Genomic DNA, 21,902 nt, shown 5'->3' on the forward strand with positions numbered 1-21,902 from the left:
CGAGCAAACCGGAAGTCAAATTCAATAAAGTTGAATTACAGGCCTTCTTAGGCCTCCTCAACTTTTACTCCTCTTTCATTCCCCATAAGGCTTCTCTTGCAGAGCCTCTCCACCGGTTGCTGGACAGCTCCACTCCGTGGACCTGGACAAGCCGCAAAGCGCATGCGCTCACGGCTGTCAAGCGCTCCTTAACTGCCCCCCCCGTATTGGCTCAATATGATGAACGATTTCCTCTTGTCCTTGCCTGTGACACTTCCCCCTTCGGCGTCGGGGCCGTCCTTAGCCACTCCTACCCTGACGGTTCTGAGGCCCCTATTGCGTTTTACTCTCGCACCTTATCCAAACCTAAGCGCAACTACAGCCAGTTGGATAAGGAGGCTCTGGCCGCCGTTGCAGGAGTGAAACGCTTCCATCACTATTTGTACGGCCGCCCTTTCTCTCTAGTCACTGATCACAAGCCCCTCCTGGGTATCCTTGCCGGGGACCGTCCTATCCCACCATCCTCTCCCCCAGGATGTCCCGCTGGGCAGAGTTCCTCGCTTCTTACACTTACTCCCTGATCTATAAACCGGGTGGCCATATAGGCCATGCTGATGCCTTGAGCCGCTGCCCTCTGCCCATTGACGCTTCCGATCCTGCCCCCACTAACTCTCTCTGCCTCATTGATGACCTCCACCTTCCCATGTCCACATCGGACATAGCCCACTCCTCTCTTACTGACCCCATCCTTTCCTATGTCATCAACGCTATCCACAGGGGCTGGCCCTCCACCTCCAGAGAGGCCCAATTTCTTCCCTACTTCCGCCTCCGCACTGAGCTGTCTGTCCTTCAGGGCTGCCTTCTGTGGGGTACTTGTGTCGTAATTCCTACCTCCAAATAAACCAAACCAAACCTTTGCCATGCTGTTCTGACCCGCCTCCATGAAGGGCACCCGGGCATTGTTCGGATGAAAAGTCTAGGCCGTGGCTATGTCTGGTGGCCCTCCATGGATGCTGACATCACTGCCTGGTTGCAGCGCTGTATGCCATGCCAACACGTAAGGCCGGCACCTCCCACCGCGCCTTCCAGGGACTGGGAACGGCCCATGGCGCCTTGGAGTCACCTTCACGTCGACTTCATGGGACCTATGGCCGGTCTCACCTTCTTCATTGTAGTCAACGCCTGGTCTAAATGGGTCGAGCTCTTCCACATGAAAAGCACTACCTCAGGGGCCACCATTCAAGTGCTAGACTCCCTGTTCACAACCCACGGTATTCCTGACATGCTTGTCTCTGACAACGGCCCACAGTTTACCTCTGCAGAGTTCCAACGCTACCTGGCAGACTTGGGCATTCGCCATGCCCCAGTTGCTCCTTTCCACCCGGCGGGGAACGGTTTGGCTGAACGCGCTGTCCGCTCAGCCAAAGAGGCCCTCAGCCGTATGGCTCCTCTTCCCTGGCCTACCAGACTCTCTACCTACCTGAGATCGCAACACACCACACCTTACCCTCTTACAGGAAAGAGCTGAATTACTAATGGGCACCACCTTAGACCGTCTTCACTCGCTCTACACCTCGACCTCTTTCCACAATCCTCTTCCCCCTAGGACCTTTCTAGTGGGGGAGGGGGTTTTCACCCGTAATTTGCGGGCGACCCAAAGAGGTTACCCAGTCACGTTGCAGAGATAACAGGGCCCTGTTCCTACAGGGTCCTCCTCGACGATGGAAGACATTGGCGGCGGCATGTAGATCAGCTGCGTCAGCGACCCACGGAGAAGTCTGCAGACAGACCAACTGCTCCAGAACAAACAGGCCCTACCAACGCCACCTTCCGGCCAGACACACACAAAAACACTAGCTCTGAGTCCGCGATACCCGTTACGTTCTCGCCGGCCGCCTTACCTTTGAAAGCTGGCACCATGCTCGGGGCTGGGCCTTCAGTGTGTTCCTCACTGCCAATTCACAGGTTGAAATGAGGATTCCTTGATGCTCTCTGAGCTTGCTTGTTTTCCTGTACACCGCTTGGAGAGTCCAAGCAATGGGTTAATTCAGTCTGCTTGCCCTTAGGACTGAGGAACTATTTTTCCTTTAGCCACACCTCCTCCTGGTGTGATCAATCCCCCAGAATTCTTCCTCAGTCAGCCCGTTTGGACGTAATTAGCTAGAGCTCTGAGCTGAATTAATCCTTTTTTGGCTTGGACTCTCTATTTGCGTTTTATTTCTCTTTCCTAACAATTCCCCAACCTTGTGAGACGTTTTTCTTCTCATCGCTGTGTTTTTCTCCAGCAGAATCTACATTTGAAGGCCAGGAGGTAAGCTGGAAGGTGGTGGGGGGTGCCCCTCAGCCGATCCTTATGGGATGGCTTCGGAGGCCTGCCGCTTGTCGTTTAAAACGGCGCGGCTGCAGCGGTGAGGTTCCTACGTTCCCAGGCCCCTCGTTTGTTGTTTTAGACGAAGTTTTTTTCGTTCCCCGGCCTGCTAGAGGACCTCTGCCGCAGGGAGGAGTGAGCGATCGTCGCCATTCGAGGCGCGTTCGCTCCTCGCTCTCCCTTAGCCCCACGCTGTTGCGGCGGCCATTTTAGGCGCGAAAAAAAGCGCGCCCAGCCATGGCCGCCATTTTGCATCAGCCTCGTTATCAGGAGACCGCTGGAGGTGGCAGGGCCTAGCAAGGGTTTCTCAGGCTGGGATCACCACCTTCGTCCTTTTGCCTATTTTTGCGAGCAGTGCTGGTTCCTGGGCCATACCAACGGTCATTATACCGGCTCAGGGAGGAGGCCTAAGTAAGCGCAGGCCAAAGCATTTTTCTAGTCATTCTCCTCCCTGCTTCTCCTGCGGAGCCTTGCGCCTCGGTGCAGGCCCCAATCCTACCCCTGGGCCTCTGACTGGTATTAAGCATGGGACATTTTCATACGTATTTACTAAATTACTGTGCATATAGCAATTTGACAAATCTTTTTGTTTTGTTCCCCTTGCAGCAACCAGTCTCTCTCTCTAACTTCTGCCTTGTCATAGCCTTGCTCCATCTTGTGTGGTCATTGACTATGGACCTGCCTAGTCCCCCCGATTCCCAAGATACTAGGCCGAGCCTCTCTCAGGCCCCTAGCAAGGGTTCCTCCTCATCGGGGAGTGGGGGTGCGGGCAAGAGTGGTGGGGGTAGTTCTGGGAAACAGCGTTCCAGAACCCCTTCTGTGGCTGAGGCCAAGGATGCTGAAAGGCCCCAGCGGGCCCTTGACAAGCAGTTTGAGAAGGCCAGACGCCAGGCAGACAGGGAGCAGTCCCACTCAGGAATCCCTCCCTCCCGGGAGGATCTCCAAATGGTACTTGCCGAGGAGGTGGAGTCCCAGGACCTATCCCCAAATAGGTCATTTGCAGAGCCGGCTTCCCCGGCACCCTCTTGGGCCTGTGAGCAGGCTCCTCCCCCTGGAGATGCTAGCATAGATGATATGCAGGGTGAGGCCTCACCCCCCCCTAGAGGAGGGTTTGGATTCTGATTCTGACTCAGAGGAATTATCTCCCCGCATGCAGGAACTGATGGCCCGTGCCATTGCCAAGGGCATCACGGAGGCCATGAAATTTAAGAATCCCACTGCAGTGGCCCCAAAGGGTCCCAAACCTGCTCAGGCTGCTCCCCCTCCAAGCAAGCGTGCTCGCCATCCTTCCCTGGAATCCTCGGTGGTCAGCGAGGCCTCTGCCATTGAGGACCCTGACCCGGAGGTGCTAGGTCTCTCGGACGACGAGAACCTTCCCCCTGAAGCGCCCGCCTTTGCGGGTCTGTTCATGCCCAGCCTTTTCAAATCTGTCCTTCACAAGGTCAAGGCTGCCACCAGGGTGGGGATCAAGCCCAAACCGGCCGCGCCGGCGGCAGATGCCACTCCGGCTAATCCCAATGCGGTCATGTTTGATGCCCCAGCACCCCAACAAGAGCTGGTTCCGGTCCCGGGGCTGTTTCTCGACCTAATCCAGCGCCAGTGGGCTCAACCAGCCACGCAGTCCTCTCCCAGTGGGGTAGATAGGAAGCTTTATACTATGGAGCCAGTGCTGGAGGACCTTCTGGCCCTTCCCACTGTCGACCCGCACATCGCTGCACTCATTTCTAACTCCTCCCTACCGGCCGACCTTCTGGAAGGCCTTAAGGCGGAGGACAAGAAGGCGGAAAAGGCGTGCCACAAGACCCACCTGGCAGCTGCCTGGGCCATTAGGGCCTCTTCATCCGCCTCCTTTTTCAATAGGGCTTCTGTGATCTGGCTGCGCGAGCTCCTAACCAAGCTCCCGGCGGGAGACGTCCGCCTCCACCAGGACGTGTCTAAAATAATCGCGGCTTCCCAATATGCCGCTGACGCTTCACTTAACGCCACTAAATTCGCCTCCAGGGCACTCGGCTCTAATATCACTTCTCGCCGGCTGATCTGGCTCCGCCATTGGCAAGCGGACCAGAAAAACAAGTGGAAACTGGCTTCCGCCCCCTTTAAGGGGTCCAAATTATTTGGCGAGTCCCTGGATCCTCTCCTCATCGAGTCCAAGGACAAGAGGAAGATCCTCCCTTCTCTAAACAAGAAGCAGGAACGTAAGACCGCTCCCTACTCTAGGAGGCAGTCCTTTCGTGCCTCCGAGCCTTCCACCTCTGCCTCTTCCTTCTCTCCCTCCAATAGGTCCTTCGGTCAGCAGGGCGACAGGTCCCAGGACAGGGCGCCCTTTCGGGACAGAGGCAGGTAGCAGTTCGGCTTCCGCAAGTATAACCGCGGTGGGGCCTCCAACAGGCCGTTCCGTAAGTCAAAGTGACTGCCCGGGCTCGGCGCCCATCGGGGGTCGCCTCTAGCTGTTTGCCTCCCATTGGGCCCAGACAACCGAGGTTGCTTGGGTTCTGCAGATAGTCAGGGAAGGCCTCTCCCTGGAGTTCCTGTCCCTCCCCCCCCCCGGACCTTCATCCAGTGCCCAGTCCCGTCCTGCCCTCAAAAGAGGGAGCGTATGGACCAGGAAGTCAGACATCTCCTAGACATCAGGGCCGTGGAACCAGTTCCCCAGGGCGAAGAGGGGAGGGGGTTTTACTCCATCCTCTTCCTGGTGCCAAAGAACTCGGGGGGGGGGGTGGAGAGCCATCTTGGACTTCAAAAACCTCAACAGGCACATCGCCTACCGGAGGTTCAAGATGCAGTCACTGCAGACCATCCTGGCGGGGATTCGACAGGGAGATCTACTCACATCTATAGATCTCAAAGAGGCATACCTCCACATTCCCATCCGTCCTCAGCACAGGAAGTTCCTGCGCTTCTATTATGCAGGTCGCCACTTCCAGTACAAAGCTCTCCCATTCGGCCTTTCGTCCGCTCCTCGGACGTTTACCAAAGTTCTGGCAGTAGTGGCGGCCCAGCTAAGACGCAGGCCCATAAGGCTCCAGTGCTACCTGGATGACATCCTTATCCAGTCGTCGTCCAGGCAGCAGGCATTGTGGGATCTCCAAACCACTATGAGATCCCTCAGAAATCACGGCTTCACTCTAAACATAGAGAAGAGCCATCTCACTCCATCAAACAGACTTGTACACCTGGGGGCGGTGATAGATACCAACTTGTGCAGGGTTTTCCTCTCCCAAGACAGGTTGGACGGTCTAAGGTCCATGACCCACAAGGTGATGAGCTTGAGGCAGGCTCCAGTGGTCCTTCTGTCGCAGCTGCTGGGAAAAATGATCTCCTGCATTTCCATCGTGCCGTGGGCCCGCCTGCATTCCAGAGCGCTTCAGTGGCTGCTGCTGCCGCACCAGAGGGCATCCAGGAGCAACTCTCCCAGGCCAATTCGAGTTCCGCCGGAAGTGAAGAGGTCTCTCCGCTGGTGGGTGTCTCCGGCCGTCCTCAAGGGCCACCTATTCAAGGAGCCCGAGAGGTTGATCATCACCACAGACGCCAGCCTCTCCGGCTGGGGAGCCCACATGGGTTCCCTGGTTGTCCAGGGCAAGTGGTCCCAAGTGGAAACCAGTTACAGCATCAACCTACTGGAACTGAGAGCTGCTCGCCTGGCCCTGCGCCATTTCAACCGGTCCATCCATCGTCAACATGTGCTTCTGATGACGGACAATGTGGCCACCAAGGCCCACATCAACCGCCAGGGCGGCACCAGGTCCAGAGCACTGATGAGAGAGGCGGAGTCCCTGGGCCGTTGGGCGGAGCGCCATCTGGAATCCCTCCGCTCCGACCACATCTCCGGAGTGGACAACACACAGGCAGACTGGTTGAGCAGGACAACCATAGATCCTGCGGAGTGGAAACTGGACCCTCGCCTGTTCCACCAGATGTCCAACAGGTTCGGAAATCCGACCGTAGACCTGTTTGCGTCCAGGGACAACAAGCAGATCGACCGCTTCTACTCCCGGTTCTTCACCCCGGGGGTGGAGGGGACAGATGCACTGCGTTGCAAGTGGCCCCGCGAGCTACTGTATGCCTTCCCTCCACTGCCTATCCTTCCTCAATTCATCTCCAAAGTCATCGCAGAGGGAGCGGAAGTTCTCCTCGTGGCCCCACACTGGCCCCGCAGGTCGTGGTTCGCCGACCTTGTTCACCTGTCGGTGTCTCCTCCGTGGCGCATCCCTCCGGACCAGATCTCCCTCAGCCAGGGGGCCGTGGTTCATCCAGAGCCCCAGTGGCTCCAGTTGGCCGTCTGGCACTTGAGGGGGACCAACTAAAAGGCCAAGGCCTGTCGGAGGAGGTAGTGAACACCATTCAGGCGGCAAGACGCCCTTCAACCACCAGAATTTATGATGCGTCTTGGGCCGCCTTCGCAAAGTGGTGTGAGGAGCTGCTCATCGAGCCGACGACCGCGCCTGTTCCCAGAGTCCTTGACTTCCTTCAAGCGGGACTCAACAAGGGCCTGGCCCCGAACACCCTTCGACGCCAAGTGGCGGCCTTGTCCACCGTCTGGTCGGGCGACCATCTTTTGCCTCTCAGCAAAATCCCGTAAGTGCGCCTCTTCCTCAAGGGCGCCTCCAACCTTCGCCCTCCCACCGTTCATCGCTACCCCACTTGGCAGCTGTCCGTGGTCCTATGGGCCCTCTCCGGCCCTCCATTCGAGCCTCTACGCACTACTTCTCTTCGATTCCTGACGCTGAAGACGGCCTTCTTGATTGCCATCACATCCGCTCGCCGGATTTCGGAGCTGGCGGCTCTGTCTGTTCGTCAGGACCTGTGCGTCATACATCCTGACAGGGTCATTTTGAGGCTGGACCCGACCTTTACACCCAAAGTAAACTCATGGTTCCATAGAGCGCAAGACATTGTGTTGCCAAATTTTTGTCCTCATCCGTCGCATCCCAGAGAGCGTTCCTGGCATAATCTAGATGTCAGGAGGGCCCTGAAGATTTACATCGCTCGTACTGCGGAGTTCAGGAAGTCAGAGGCTCTCTTCCTCTCCTTCCAGCCTGGTTCTCTAGGGAAGAAGGTCTCTTCCTCCACGATTGGCAGGTGGCTTCGTGCCTGCATTGCGACAGCCTATGAAAGCCAATCCAAAGCCGTTCCGTGCGGCATCACCGCACACTCCACACGAAATGCTGCTACCTCGGCGGCCTGGGCCACCCAGGCCTCGATCCTGGACATCTGCAGGGCCGCTACGTGGTCCTCTCCTTCTCCTTTTGTGCGACACTATAAATTGGACATTTTCACCTCGGCTGAGGCGTACTTCGGCAGGCGTGTGCTCCAGGCGGTTGTGTCAGAGTCCGAATCCCGGGAGCCTTCTTCTGCCCACCCAGATGGACAATAACTTGGGTATGTCCCATTGCTTGGACTCTCCAAGCGGTGTACAGGAAAATGACCATTGGCTTACCTGAAGGGTCCTTTTCTGTACACCGCGGGAGAGTCCAACCCACCCTGGCTCACAAGGCCGGGATTCGGGTTCTTCGTGTCAACAGTACATCATCTTGGACGCTTCGCTCCGTCCGCACGAACTGACTCCTTCTAAGTATTCTGGGGGATTGATCACACCAGGAGGAGGTGTGGCTAAAGGAAAAATAGTTCCTCAGTCCTAAGGGCAAGCAGACTGAATTAACCCATTGCTTGGACTCTCCCGCGGTGTACAGAAAAGGACCCTTCAGGTAAGCCAATGGTCATTTTCTTGAAGATGTTTCATTACTCTAACTAGGTAAGATCATCAGTGCTAGTCTAGTACTGATGGTGTTACCTAGTTAGGATAATAAAACATCTGCAAGAAAGCTCAGAGAGCATCAAGGACCTCTCATTGTGATATGTCTTTGTTGTAGACAATTGTTGCTTTTTAAAAACAGTACAGAACAATATGGTATTATTGCTGCTTCTCCCTGGATAAACTTGATGATTAGCTGTACCCATTTACTTCTGTCAACCCCCCAACCTTCTCTGATCTACTTAAAAAGACAAATTGGTATCAATTCCTAGTCTTTAAGGTACATTAGGATGAGAAATTGCAACTTGCTTAATGCCGTCTAATAATCTTTATCTGGAATAAGATTTTATCTTCGGCCCCTTGTGTCCAATACTAATATATTGCACAATTTATTGCACCCAGCACAGTTAGTTATTTAGGGCTGTTGTCAGCACATAATACATATAGTAGTAGTGTGTGCCAAACTGAAAAAATAGCTAGGGATATTTGCAAAGCACATATACTTGCTCTAAATTTTAGACACTTTAATGTTGGGAGTTATCATCAACAAGGTTTATTCTTTTTAAAAATCATGTTAGTAGGGTTGCGGGAATTGGATATGTCTAGTGTAACGAAGAAAAGGACTAGGGTTGACATGATAGCAGTCTTCCAATATTTGAGGGGCTGTCACAGGGAAGAAGTGATCAACCTATTTTGCGGAGCGAGGATGTAGATAATCTGCCAAGAGGGCTGCAAAATCTCATCAAAAGAGCAATTACTTCTGGAATTGCGCATGGATTGCAGCAACAGACTGCTCGGTCCCTAGCACCAGATCAAGGTGGAACTCCTAGGGCCAGCTCATCCCAGGCTCGGCCCCCATCTGATCCCATGAGCCGCCCTGCCTCCCCTTCCCTGATTAGTGAAGGCTCAATAGCAGGGAACAGACCCCAGAGAGATCCTGACCTATCTGAGGATGAGGAGGATGACAAGCCGGAGCCTCCGGCATTTACTGCACTATTCCCCCCAAATTTATTCCGGTCTCTTCTATGCAAAGCGCCTGCTACTGCACAGGTAGAAGAGGGGGGGGATAGATGGAGCTAGGGAGGCGGCTAAGGAGGACGCTTCAGATGGGCCTGCAGATAAAAAGCCTCAGGGCCCAGTTTTTTCTGAACCCATGGTAGTGAAGGAGGAGACTCCTGCCCCTCACCTCTTCCTGGAAGTCGTGAAGAAACAATGGGAAAAGCCCACTGCCTTCCCAAACCCTTGCAGTAATGACAGACATTTTTATAATATTGAGCCAGATTTCTCCCAAGCATTGCAGCTACCTGCCGTGGACCCATCTGTGGTGGCCCTGACGTCTCCTGCATCTCTGGTGGCCAAAGACGTAGCAGACAGCCTTAAGGCAGATGACAGGAAGGCGGAGATGACCCTGAGGAAGACATTCCAGCCTGCGGCCTAGGCCATCAAGGCAGCAGTATCAGCCTCATTCTTCAAACGCACGGCTATCCTGTGGATGGAGAAAATCCAGGAACACATTCCCCCAGAAGATGTGCGACTGCATCAGGATTTAAACAAGTTAGTGGCAGTAGTGCAGTTTTCGGCTGATGCCACACTAAACACGATGAAGTTTGCCTCCAGGGCTATGGCGTCATCTGTGATCTCCCGTCACCTCCTCTAGCTCAGGGGGGTGGCAGGCAGACAGCAAGTCCAAATGGCAGCTGGCGTCGGCCAACTACACGGTGGGCTCCCTCTTCAGCGCAGCCCTGGAACCGGTCCTCATGGAGGACAAAAATAAGAAAAAAATCTTATCCACCTCAGTGAAGAAGGCGGAGCAAAGGTCAACCCCATTTTACCGCAAGCCCTTATACCGACCCCCCGGAACAGGAGGCTCAGCAGAGCAGATACTTTTTTCCCAGGTCAGAGAGGCCATCTGACCGCAACTTCAGTAGGGACAAATCCCGCTTCCAGTCTCAGAGTAAGCAGCCCTTTTAAGCGGGAGGTGGGTGCCCCGACCGCTGGGGCAAATAGGTTGAACCCAACCCCACCCATTAGCAGTCGCCTGGCTCTCTTTTCTGAGGCCTGGGCGAGGATTTCCCCTGACGCCTGGGTAATCAGCACTGTCTCACATGGGCTTTGACTAGAGTTCCTCTCCATTCCTCTGAACTACTTTCGAAGGAGCTCCGACACAACATCAACTGGCTGGAACTCCGGGCAATCCATCTCAAGCTTCGACATTTCTGGACCGCCGTCGAGGGTCATCACGTCCTGGTCCTCACCGACAACATGGCGGCCAAGGCCCACATCAATCGGCAGGGCACTGCACATCAAAGCAATGTCACTGGGCAGAGAGACAACTGTGGTCGATCCGTGCAGAGCACAACATGGGGATCGACAAACATCAGGCCAACTGGCTCAGTCGAGAGACAGTGGACAACAGAGAGTGGAGCCTGTCCCAGGAGCTGTTCCAGAACATCTGCCGGAGGTTCAGATGGCCAGTAGTGGACCTCTTCACCACTCCGGCCAATGCCCAGCTTCCCTGATTCTTCTCTCGGTTCCCAGGTCGTGGAACAGAAGGGGTCAATGCCCTTCGCACAAAGTGGCCAAGGGGGCTACTGTACGTTTTTCCTCCCCTCCCCCTCATTCCCGGGGTAGTTCAGAAGCTAGTCATGGAGCAGGCAGAGCTGATCCTGGTGGCTCCTCACTGGCCGAGGAGACCCTGATTCGTGGACCTCAAGATCCTATCAGTCCAGCCTCCATGGCGGATTCTGGAGGGGGGGAAAAGCTGCACCAAAGGAAGCTAATGCACCCGGAGCCACACTGGCTGCAACTAGCCATGTGGAGATTGAGCGGGAGCTCCTAAAAGGAGCTCAATTTTCTCTGTGGGTGATTAGAACCATAGAGGCCTCATGCAGAAATTCTACCTCAAGGTCCTTCGTTTCCTGGTGTCAGGCAAAATGGGTTGAGCCCACTAGGGCCTCAGTCCCGCAAGTCCTGGAATTCATCCAAGATGCTTTAGACAAGGGACTTGCCGGGGTACTGTGCGCAGGCAACTAGCTGCCCTTGCCACGATCCTCCCAGGCGAGGGCCCGGTCCCTCTCACTACCCATTGTGAAGAGGTTTCTTCAGGGGGTCTCCAACCTGCACCCCCCAGTTGTGCATAGATTCCCCACGTAGAATCTTCCCACCGTGCTGTTATGGACTCTCATGGAGGAGCCCTTTGAGCAGTTGAGAACAGTTAGCTTGAAGTAACTAACCCTTAAGGTGGTATTCCTAGTCGCTATCACGTCGGATAGAAGGGTGTCAGACTAGGAGCACTTTCCTCCAGGGAGGACTTGTGCATGTTTCACAACAGCAGGGTAGCGTTGAGGTTAGACCCAGCCTTCCTTTCTAAGGTGAATTCCATCTTCCACCGTTCCCAGGAACTTGTTCTCCCAGATTTCTGCCCAAATCCGGCTAGGCAACGGGAAGAGCAGTGTAACCGGTTGGACGATGGGCCCTGCGTATTTACTTGAAGTGGACGGGCTCCTTCTGGAGGTTAGAGGCACTCTTCCTATCCTTTCAACCTTCGTCTCTGGGTAAGAGGGTAACACCTTCCACCATTAGCCGGTGGATTTGCTTAGCCATCTCCCTAGCATACGAATCCCAGAGGTTGCTGGTGCCAGCCGGCATCACGGCACACTTGACAAGGAGTGCTGCCACCTCAGCGGCTTGGGCCTCCCAGGCCCCGATAGACGACATTTGCAGAGTGGCTACATGGGCATCCCCATCGCCGTTTATCCGACATTACAGGTTGGACGCGTTCGCATCGGCTGATGCTGCGTTTGGGCGCAGGGTGCTACAGCAGGTTATTGCAGAGCATGAGTTCCCCGCCCATGGGACTTAGCTTTGGTAGGTCCCATCCACTGGAGCCTCCTGACCCTCGCTCCGGAAAATGGCAGTTGGTCTTACCTGAACTGCTATTTTCAGGCAGTTCCCGCCCTAGGTAGTAGGATAGCTGGGGTGGTGGGAGTTCTCCTTTGTGCCTTGTTTTCAGGTCTGGGGGGAGCTCACTTCGATGAACTGGAGAAGAAAGAGTGGAGCACAGAGGCGTGTCTTCAGCTTCATCCCAGTCTTGTGGCCAAATGGGCATGTCAATACCATCCACTGGAGCCTCCTGTCCAAGCCCCAAAAATAGCAGTTCTGATAACACCAACTGCCATTCTCCAAAGCACCTAAGGCAACAATAAGAAGTAACAGATGGAAGCTTACCAAAGAGAGGTCCAGTTTAGAATTAAGAGAAATTTCCTGTCAATAGAATGGTTAAACAGTGGGCTGGCTTGCCTCCAGAAATTATGGATGCTCCATCACTGGAGGTTTTTAAGAAGAGGTTATCCAGAATGGTCTAGGGCTGTGATGGCAAACCTACGGCACGCATGCCAAAGGAGGCACACAGAGCCCTCTCTGCGGGCATGCCATCCGTCACCCCAGCCCAGCTCCACTGTGCATGCGTGCACGCCTCCCGCCTGCCAGCTGGTCTTTGGGTCTCTGCTGTGCATGCAAGAGGGCAGGGTGCATGCGGGGGATGTGGCATGCATGCATGGGGGATGGGGGCATGTGAGGAGCATGCACAGGGGATCTTGCATTGCATTTTGGGACCTCCATGAGGCCCCATGACCCTTTTTGGCTTCCAGGTTGGTGCAGGAGGCCTTCCAGGCCCAAAACGGGGCCCGGGAGGGCGCATTGGCACTACACAAGGCCCCTGTGTCCCGTTTTGGGCCTGGAAAGCCGCCTGCACCAAGCTGAAAGCCAAATATGGGTATGGGGCTTGTGTGTGCATGCACGGGGTCATGTGCACATGCGCAGGGAGTTGCATTCGCGGGATACGGGTGTGCACAGGGACATTATGGGTGTGGGTGCGCGCATGTGAAAACAAAAAGGTTAGTCATCACTGGTATAGAGTTAGGGTAGGACATTGGACTAGAAGACCCCCAACTCTGGTATTCTGTATTCTAAAAAATATTCTAAAAAAGCCTATGTTACTCAATAGCAGTAACATTCCCTATAATATTCAAAACTTTAAAAAGCATTTTGCCACAAAGAGGGAGTCAAGGGTAGGACAAGAAGCAATGGGTGGGAACTAATCAAGGAGAGAAGCAACTTAGAACTATAGAAATTTCCTGACATTTAGAACAATTAATCAGTAGAACAACATGTGTTCAGAAGTTGTGAACACTCCAACACTGGAAGTTTTTAAGAAGATGTTGGATAACCATTTGTCTGAAGTGGTGTAGGGTTTCCTACCTAAGCAGAGCTTGGACTAGAAGAGCTCCAAGGTCCCTTCCAACTCTGTTATTCTATATTCTAAAATTGCTTGCCTCCACTAGATGTATGTGAGCATTAATTCTGATGCCTCAGTTTTTCCCAACTTTTGTTTCATTAATTATATACAGTGGGCTTAATGAACAGGAATTTTGTACAATATCTATGGCAGCCTGTGTGAAAGCAGAAAGGGAACTTCTCCAAAGTAAATGTACCTTCTTTCTTAATTCTTCTATACATTTATTCCTTCATTCACTATGGCATAATCAGGCTGAAGAACTGGCTCTCCAACATGATATGAAGGGAAGCCACTCTTCTCACACTCCTGCTTTTTTCTTACTTTTTTTATTGTTTCATTTTTTTAAAAAAAATTAAAGGAAAGCACTGGCCTTCTGCATTATCTTTACAACTAAGACTGCCTTTGGGACCCACATGAGGCTCATAATTGTTTCTCAGAAAATAAAAATAATTGGTAACTACAGCATGTTGCTTTGTTTGGAAAAATGCCTACCTGTACAGAAAAAGATCAAAGGTAAGGAGAGGCTGGGGAACTAGGAAAGATGATAGAAAGCATTCTGTAAAATCGCAGCTTTATAAATAGTTGTGTCCTTCACGGCTGCCCTTAGTGAATGAGAAAACCACCCAGCGGTCATTATGAAGAAGGGTCGACAACATCTGCCCGCAAGCACAAAGGAATGGGGAAACTGCTTAATGCAGGGGTGTCCAAACTTGGGAACTTTAAGACTTGTGGACTTCAACTCCCAGCATGGCTGGCTGGGGAATTCTGGGAGTTGAAGTCCACAAGTCTTAAAGTTCCCAAGTTTGGACACCCCTGGCTTAATGAATCTCACTTTATGGTATTGTAATTAAAGAGAAAATGACTATTTTAGAGTAACTCAGAGATTATATTGTGTAGACGAAATGTAATATACTCTGCAGCAGCATGTTTATCCTCCCTACATGGCATAAAATCCAATGCCATCTTAACCAGGGGACAAAAATGCCTTTCCGTGCTGCCTGGTGAAGATGAGAGGGTAGGCAGATTGCCCAATGCTTTGGTTCTTAAAGAAAAGCAAAGGTTAGCTATGCTGGTTCTAAGCAAAGCCCGAAGGCAGATCTGTTCAAAGAGTCATTTGTTTCAAACCATTTCAGGGGGATTTCAAAATAGATTATAGAATATACTGCACATTACTTGACCTCTGGGCAAGTTCCAGGCAGTCTGTGTACTTTACCAAAGTATCAAGAAAATACTTTTACTAGGAAGAAAGGAAAAAGCACTTGCTTGAAAACTCTCAAGTTCCATGATTTTATTTCCAGAAAATATTGGCCAGAGATTATGTTATTCCTGTGATAGTGTAGAACAATAGATAGTTGGCAAAATCCCAGTGAGTCTGCAAAGAAAGAATTTACAAATATCAAATCAGGAAAGGATATGTCACTATATAGCTTGAGAGAAGAACAGTGTATTGTCAATCTCTGTTAGTTCACTAAATCTTTTCAGAAAGGAAAAGCCCTCAGTACTGAGAGGAGTAGACTTAATGTATACATGCCTAGCATACCCAATATTTCAAATGATGGTTTAGAGATGTCACAAAAATTAAACTGATCAGGTCAAGTAAGGCCAGTGGGGCTCATGTTTGTTACAATGCCAGGTCTGAACCTCTCTGGCCTGTCCTGATGCAAAAACTTTGTTACAGACTTAGCACTGACATTCTCTTCTATCTCTTTTGTAAAGGTACAATAAATATTTTAAGCCTTTCCTAACCTATCAGATTCAGATCCTTTCGTTTTGTGGCTCCTGGGGTTTCCTTGTTGTATTCGGGTCTTTTCCCGTGTAAGATTGAGATTGTCTTGGCAACGTTTCAGCGAGGTCTCACTCGCCATCTTCAGGCTGGGTTTTGGGCTTAAAGTGTGATCGTAGTTGCCGTCTTTCTATAAATCTTGGTGGGGGTGTGTGGAGTGCTAGCTTTGTTTCAGGAAGTGGAATGATTGGTTGTTTGGTTGTATCATGATTGGTAGATTAGTGCTGATTGGTGATGGCTGTGTGTCCATTGTTGTTTCATATTGTAACAGCCTGGGTGGTGGGTGGGGCTTGTTTGTTGACTAGGGTTGGTTTCCAGATGTCTGGTAGGCGGAGGTATCGTCACGTTTATTCATGTTGTGGGGGTGTTTCTCTATTTCAATAGCTTCCATAATTATTCTCTTGTTGAAGTGTTCAGTTTTGGAGATTAACCTGGTTCCTTCAAAATTAATTTCATGTCCTGTAGCTTTAAGGTGCTGGAAAAGGGAGGAAGTTTTTTCTTTTTTTCTTACTGTGTTCTTGTGTTCTGCGATGCATGCATTTATTCTTCTGTTCGTTTGTCCTATGTATGTTGCAGGGCAGATTTTGCATGGTATTTCGTAGAGTCCTTGGTTTTCTAGCTGGATTTTGTCTTTGGGGTTTCTTAAGATGTTGATGAAGATAGTGAGTGAGACCTCGCTGAAACGTTGCCAAGACAATCTCAATCTTACACGGGAAAAGACTCAAATACAACAAGACCAGCATACCTACACCTGTGAAAATCTACGAGATATATGTGTGTGGGTGTGTGTGTGTGTGGGGGGGTGTTTTGTATTTGTGCTGATAAATAAATAAAGGGAGACTAGTATAGATCTATTTCAAGCTATTTAGCTCTCATCAGCTAGCCATACCCTTACTGGGATTCGAACCTGATGTGGCTAGCTGATGAGAGCTAAATAGCTTGAAATAGATCTATACTAGTCTCCCTTTATTTATTTATCAGCACAAATACAACACAAATATTAAAAGGCAACATTAAAAATATGGTTTTCTGCCTGGATGGTTTTCTGCAGTGAGCCGATAGACAGAAAGGTGGAGTTCCCTCCCATATTTGGGCATACTAGGGGTTGTAACACACATACACACACACACACACACACACACACACACACACTTTTTGTAAATCCAACATACAGTAGAAGAATTATCCAGATCACTCCTCGGGTTAGCTATTCCAATATTTCGTTTAATTATTAAGACATCAGCTGGTTTCATTTGTTTATCCAGCTAACTTATTTTTTAAGAATTCCATATAACAGCATGTTTCAACTGGAAATATTCTTATAATCATTTTTTTTTCAGATCCATCTGGACACTTAGCCCGTTTGTAACTTTCCAAAATCAACCTTCTAGACACCCTCTTGCTGTTTACTCCCCAATGCCATGTTTTTCTCTCTTTAAATGTAAAATGTATTTTGCTAAGAGCTGGAGGAAGCTCACTATTCTGAAGATTCCTAAGTGTAGTTAACAAGCAGTTTTCAACGGTGATTTAAAAAAGGAGGTATACAAACCTTGTGTCCATAAAGGAACTGAACCGTGAGTTGGACTACTATGGCATTCCCTCATGTGATGAGTTCTAAATCTACTGGGGGTTGCTAGTTTGTGGTCTCCTCATGAGGAGCAACTATCCAGACCACTTGTAGGCAATCCAATTCCTTGTTCGGAGAGGACCAGTCCTGATGAAAGGACTGACTCTTCCCAATTCCTCTCTGAAAGAGGAATTGGGAAGAGTCAGTCCTTTCATCAGCTCTTCATAATGCCTGGTCCATTCTGCTCCACTCTCAGCAGAGTTGTCTCCAGTTTACTATTTTTTCACTGGAATCCATAACTCCTGGGATTTGCAATTGATCTGGGGAGCACCCAATGTGGTCTCATTTTATTCATGCTGCCAAAGATCTTTCCTGACATATATTAATCATACTGAACTCAAGATAGAAAATAAAGACTTGGATCTTTACTGCTAAATCCACAGTTTAAATTTACTGACCTGCTTTTGTTAAGTCTGTCTGTTGAATCCTCTTGAACAAGGGACTGCAAATGACAGTTATAAGCATGAAGGTTTAATTTAAGTATCACACTAGACCATACTAGTCATAGTTTAGCATGAAAACCACAGATTTCTGTCTCAGAAATAAAAAGAGAATATAAATTATATGTCAATTCAGACATTGCATTAAATAATAGAACCCATGCATTGTGATATTAGATCTAGCCAGTTTTTCTGTTTAACTCAGGATTTGAAATGATGATCTAATTTTAAAGCAGTGAATTCTGATGAGGGGACTGATGTTCTCCGCCCTGAGTTCATTAGTATCAATCTAGCAGTGCTATCCCAGTTATGGAATCATCCCAATACAGTCATAGTCAAATTGATATGTGTTTGTTCCATTTTGTTCATATTTTCTGTCAGCTATAACTCCACATGAGGATGGCAGTACGAAATGGTATGGATCATATGAGATAATGAATCACAAACAAGCATTATCGGCTTGTGGAACTAGATGCTGATTTTAAAACCCCAGTTTTGCAAACTCATGTCATAGTGCCCCTTGTTCAATTTCATTAGCACTCACTCCCCACCTCTGTTGACTTGAGATTTCTGTCTGCCTCTCATGTTTGTAAGCAAAAGAAAGCCTGCCCAGGAATGACAATCCCAAGTGCCCTGGGATCAAAATAACATAAAAGAGGGGTTGCATTTGGCATCTTTTATTCTGAGGCTTTACATTGTGCTGCTGAAGAATTCAGTGGAAAGGTCTGGCAAGACAGATAAGCTTTGAATGAAAATCCATTCATGTATCGTTGCTTATCTCTCCGTCAGTCTCTTCTTTGCAGTATATGATTCTGCAACCCTAAGAAATATCAGGTATTAACAGAGAGCTTACCCATAGAATTATCTCACCAGCTACAAAATAATTTATTAATGGCTTCCCTATTCAGCTTCTATCTCCTGGTAGTCAAGATGCTTTGGGGCTTGAAAAATCTGTGGGATGAAAAGTAGTAACAATGGATGACAGATCCATCTGGTGCTTACTGAGTGGTTAATCAGTATGCTAGTATGAGATTCATTGATTGGATGCAACAGCAGAAAGTATATATGTGTTTTGATATTTTAAAAAAATAGATTATGGAAATAAGAGTTTATGGCTCCCAGATACTCTAGGTCTGTTTTATTAAATATTGTGCTTTTGTTTTCACGAGGAATCACTGCATTATTCAAGCTTCTGTGTCGTTTTGGATAATTTGGATAATTCAAATTGTTTAGATTCTATGAAAAAGGAATTGGCTTAACACAATACTTTGAATTGGGTGTTCATATAGGACAGGGGTGTCCAAACTTGGGAACTTTAAGACTTGTGGACTTCAACTCCCAGAATTCCCCAGCCAGCATGCTGGCTGGGGAATTCTGGGAGTTGAAGTCCACAAGTCTTAAAGTTCCCAAGTTTGGACACCCCTGATATAGGAGGTTGATCTATGACTGGTTTGTCATAGATTATCATTGTAAAACTTGACTGCCTTTTCATTCTTAAACTCTCATATTTATACATGAATTCTTCATTGGTCAGTTGACTGTGATGGCAAATATTCCCTAATATCAAAAAAAAAACTCTCATCAACTTGTGAATATGTGTCTGTGTTTTTTTTTTCCAGGAAAAAAGTGCCAGTTCACATGTAAAACTTAAGGCTAATAAAGAGCTGCCAGGATTAGTACATCAACCTAGAGCAAAGTAAGTCCTATTCCATTTTGTTGCACTTAATTTCCATTCCTTGCCCCTTTCCCCAAACTAAGATATTTTTCATATTCTTCATTATTGACTTGAATAATGGAATATTGTACCTGCTAATCAATTTATTTTATATTACTGGCTTTTTGCTGCTTCAAAACGACTATTTTGTTTTATTGTCAAGCTATAATTTATAGTGGCCACCTTTATAAAAAGATAAATACAAAAATAAAGCAAAAATATTTGAAATCCATAATTGTCAAACTGAACCTATGCTGCAAAATAGATATAAATTGTGGTTTTTGGTCTCTGTGGATTGGGAACACTGTACTTACCCAAAGAGAAGATTATTCTGAATGTAATAGAATCAAGATCATGAGAAGTGTTACTACCACTTTATAATCCCTTGGCAAGACCACACTTGGAATACTGCATCCAATTTTGGTCACCACAATATAAAAAGATGTTGAGACTCTGGAAAGAATGCAGAGAAGAGTGGCAAAGATGATTGGGGGAGGGGGGGCTGAAGTCTAAACATATGAAGAATAGTTGCAGGAATTGGGTCTGTCTAGTCTAAAGAAGAATTAGGGGTGACATGATATTAGCATTACAATATTTGAGGTGCTGCCATAAAAAATAGGGGGTCCACCTATTCTCCAAAGTGCCAGAAGGCAAGACACGAAGCAATGGATAGAAACTGAACAAAGAGAAAAGCAACCTAGAACTAAGAGAAATTTTCTGACAGTAAAAACAATCCATCAGTGGAACAATTTGCCTTGAGAAATTCTGGCTACTCTACCACTGGAGGCTTTTAAGAAGGGACTGGAGAACCATTTGACTAAAATGGTATAGGGTCTCCTGTGTGAGCAGGGGTTTGGGCTAAAAGATCTCCAAGACCCCTTCCAATTCTGTTATTCTGTAAGAAGATGACCCTTATAAAAAAGAGGGTGAATACACACATACATAACCAAACATCTTATGTAATATTCAGCTTCCTTGCCATATGAATCTAGGATTCCCAATTTCCAGTTAAAACTAATCCTGAAAATTCCCCTCCCCAAAATCAAATCTGTGAAGGTGACATACTTGTAAATTTGTATGCATTAGTATGTAAATATATAAATCTGCAGAAGCCATACCTCAAAATGGGATAGGCCATTGCAAAAAATAAATGTATGTGAATTGAAATATCTACCTAAGTTTTAAATGGGTGCAAAATAGGGTGCCCTATTTATAAAATTATCCCAATTACCTTTACCATTCTCTTTCGCACACAATACACTCTTTGAAAACATAGAAAAATGCAGGTACACATGTGCTCCATCAAAAAGAGCAAAGATGATGAAGAAAAATACTAAATAAGATGGAGGAAAGAGGAATATGTTGCTATACCAGAAAGATAAGGGAAAGGTGGAAAATGAATCTGGACAGAGAAGGTGGGTTGTACTTAATAAGGGATGCTTATATTGATTCAGCTTTAGAAGATACTATAACTAGAGAGTGAAGTGCCAAGGAGGTGGAAAACAAGATGAAATCAGCTCCAAATCCAGACTTACATTAGAAAGTTTAGACTATGGTTGTATTCTAAACTATGATTCATATTAGTGCATAGTAAATGCTGTGACTGAATTAAACCATAGTGTTCAGACTTAAAGTTTGCTTGAAAGGGTGATTTTTCAAATTCCCAGTATTAAATATATATCATGGACAGAAGCTTGATTAATCAAATACATTGTCATAACTTCTAAAAAGTTCAAAAGACATTCCAGTGTATTTAGAATGACTAGAAAGATATTCTACCTGTTCAGTTTCAACAAATCCTACTGCTGTGCTTAGATATAGATTTACATATTCATTAAAAAAAACCTAGGTTTTAGTAATGATGTTCCCTAGACTATCATCAACACAAGAATCTTAACTATAATCCCTATTGATGTATTGAACTTCTATGTCTAGTCTACATGACCAAAGCCTGGGAATTATGGGAATCCAAATTTAAGACATTTGGAAAATACTAATTTGGAGAAAAGTTTGTCCATGGCTCAAGTCAGACCATCTTTAATTAATGTTTCAAAAATCCTCTGCATCAATCAGGTATTTATATCTGCTTTGTATTAGAATAGAAGTAAAAGGTTTTAGAGGAAGCAACACTTAGTACTGAAACAGTAACTGGAAAGTTGGTGTTACTTTCTAAGAAACTTATTTTCCCTTTAGATTTTCTCAGATTTTCTGTGTGCAAAGCATATTGTTACAATTCACTGATTTTAAATTTTGGAAAGATTATTTTAGGTTATCCCAGTCCTAAAGAAGAATAGAGTAAACTGAAAAAATCAGCCTTTATTTTTTTCTCATTTTCAGGCTTTGTTCTTGAAAGAAAAGAATAGAATAGCATAACAAAGCTGGATAGAAGTATATATAAATACAGACAGAACTATATTCATCACTAGATATATCTATTTTACTTTAGGAGATACCAAAGGTTTGCACTAATACATGATGTTTGCATTGTGCTTTCATACATAATCTCTAACATGCTTCAATTTAGATAACAATTTATATATTAGCTTGTTGCTAAAAAGTCTAGGCCACTCTACTCCCGATGATTCAGAGCTGCATATACAGGAAAAAGTTATTGCACAATCAGTAATCTCCACATAATTGCTTGGGGCATGGGTGTCTTGTGCAGTTTTTATGCTTACACATAGTTGTCAGTGCACCTGACTGAGAGAAAGCTAATTTGGATCAATTAGTTGTTCAGTTTAACAGGATGGTAAAATGTATGTTTTAAAAACTCACAAAACCACCCAAATTGACTAATTCATTGACTTTTTGTTCTTCATTTTAAGAAGTATGGGGTTACTTGAGAATATCACCAAACCCTTTAAAAATTCCACCTCATGAAAAGTCAAATCAAGAGAGAGAAAAAAGACCAATATTCTCAGTTTGTAGAGGAATTTAAGGCAA

The 21,902-nt window shown here is 47.7% G+C and overlaps 1 protein-coding gene across 1 annotated transcript in view; it reads left to right on the forward strand.

Annotated features, from left to right (window-relative positions):
- Positions 1-21,902, forward strand: part of LOC309389251 (uncharacterized protein C1orf21) — a 144,787-nt gene that overhangs the window by 95,772 nt on the left and 27,113 nt on the right. The window contains exon 4 of the mRNA XM_081947394.1: positions 18,865-18,941. Within this exon, the coding sequence (XP_081803520.1) occupies positions 18,865-18,941 (77 nt within the window). The remainder of the gene's footprint in view (positions 1-18,864; positions 18,942-21,902) is intronic.

This window comes from Natrix helvetica, assembly GCF_964273705.1.
Source record: "Natrix helvetica genome assembly, chromosome: 3".
In the NCBI taxonomy this organism is placed as follows: Eukaryota; Metazoa; Chordata; class Lepidosauria; order Squamata; family Natricidae; genus Natrix; species Natrix helvetica.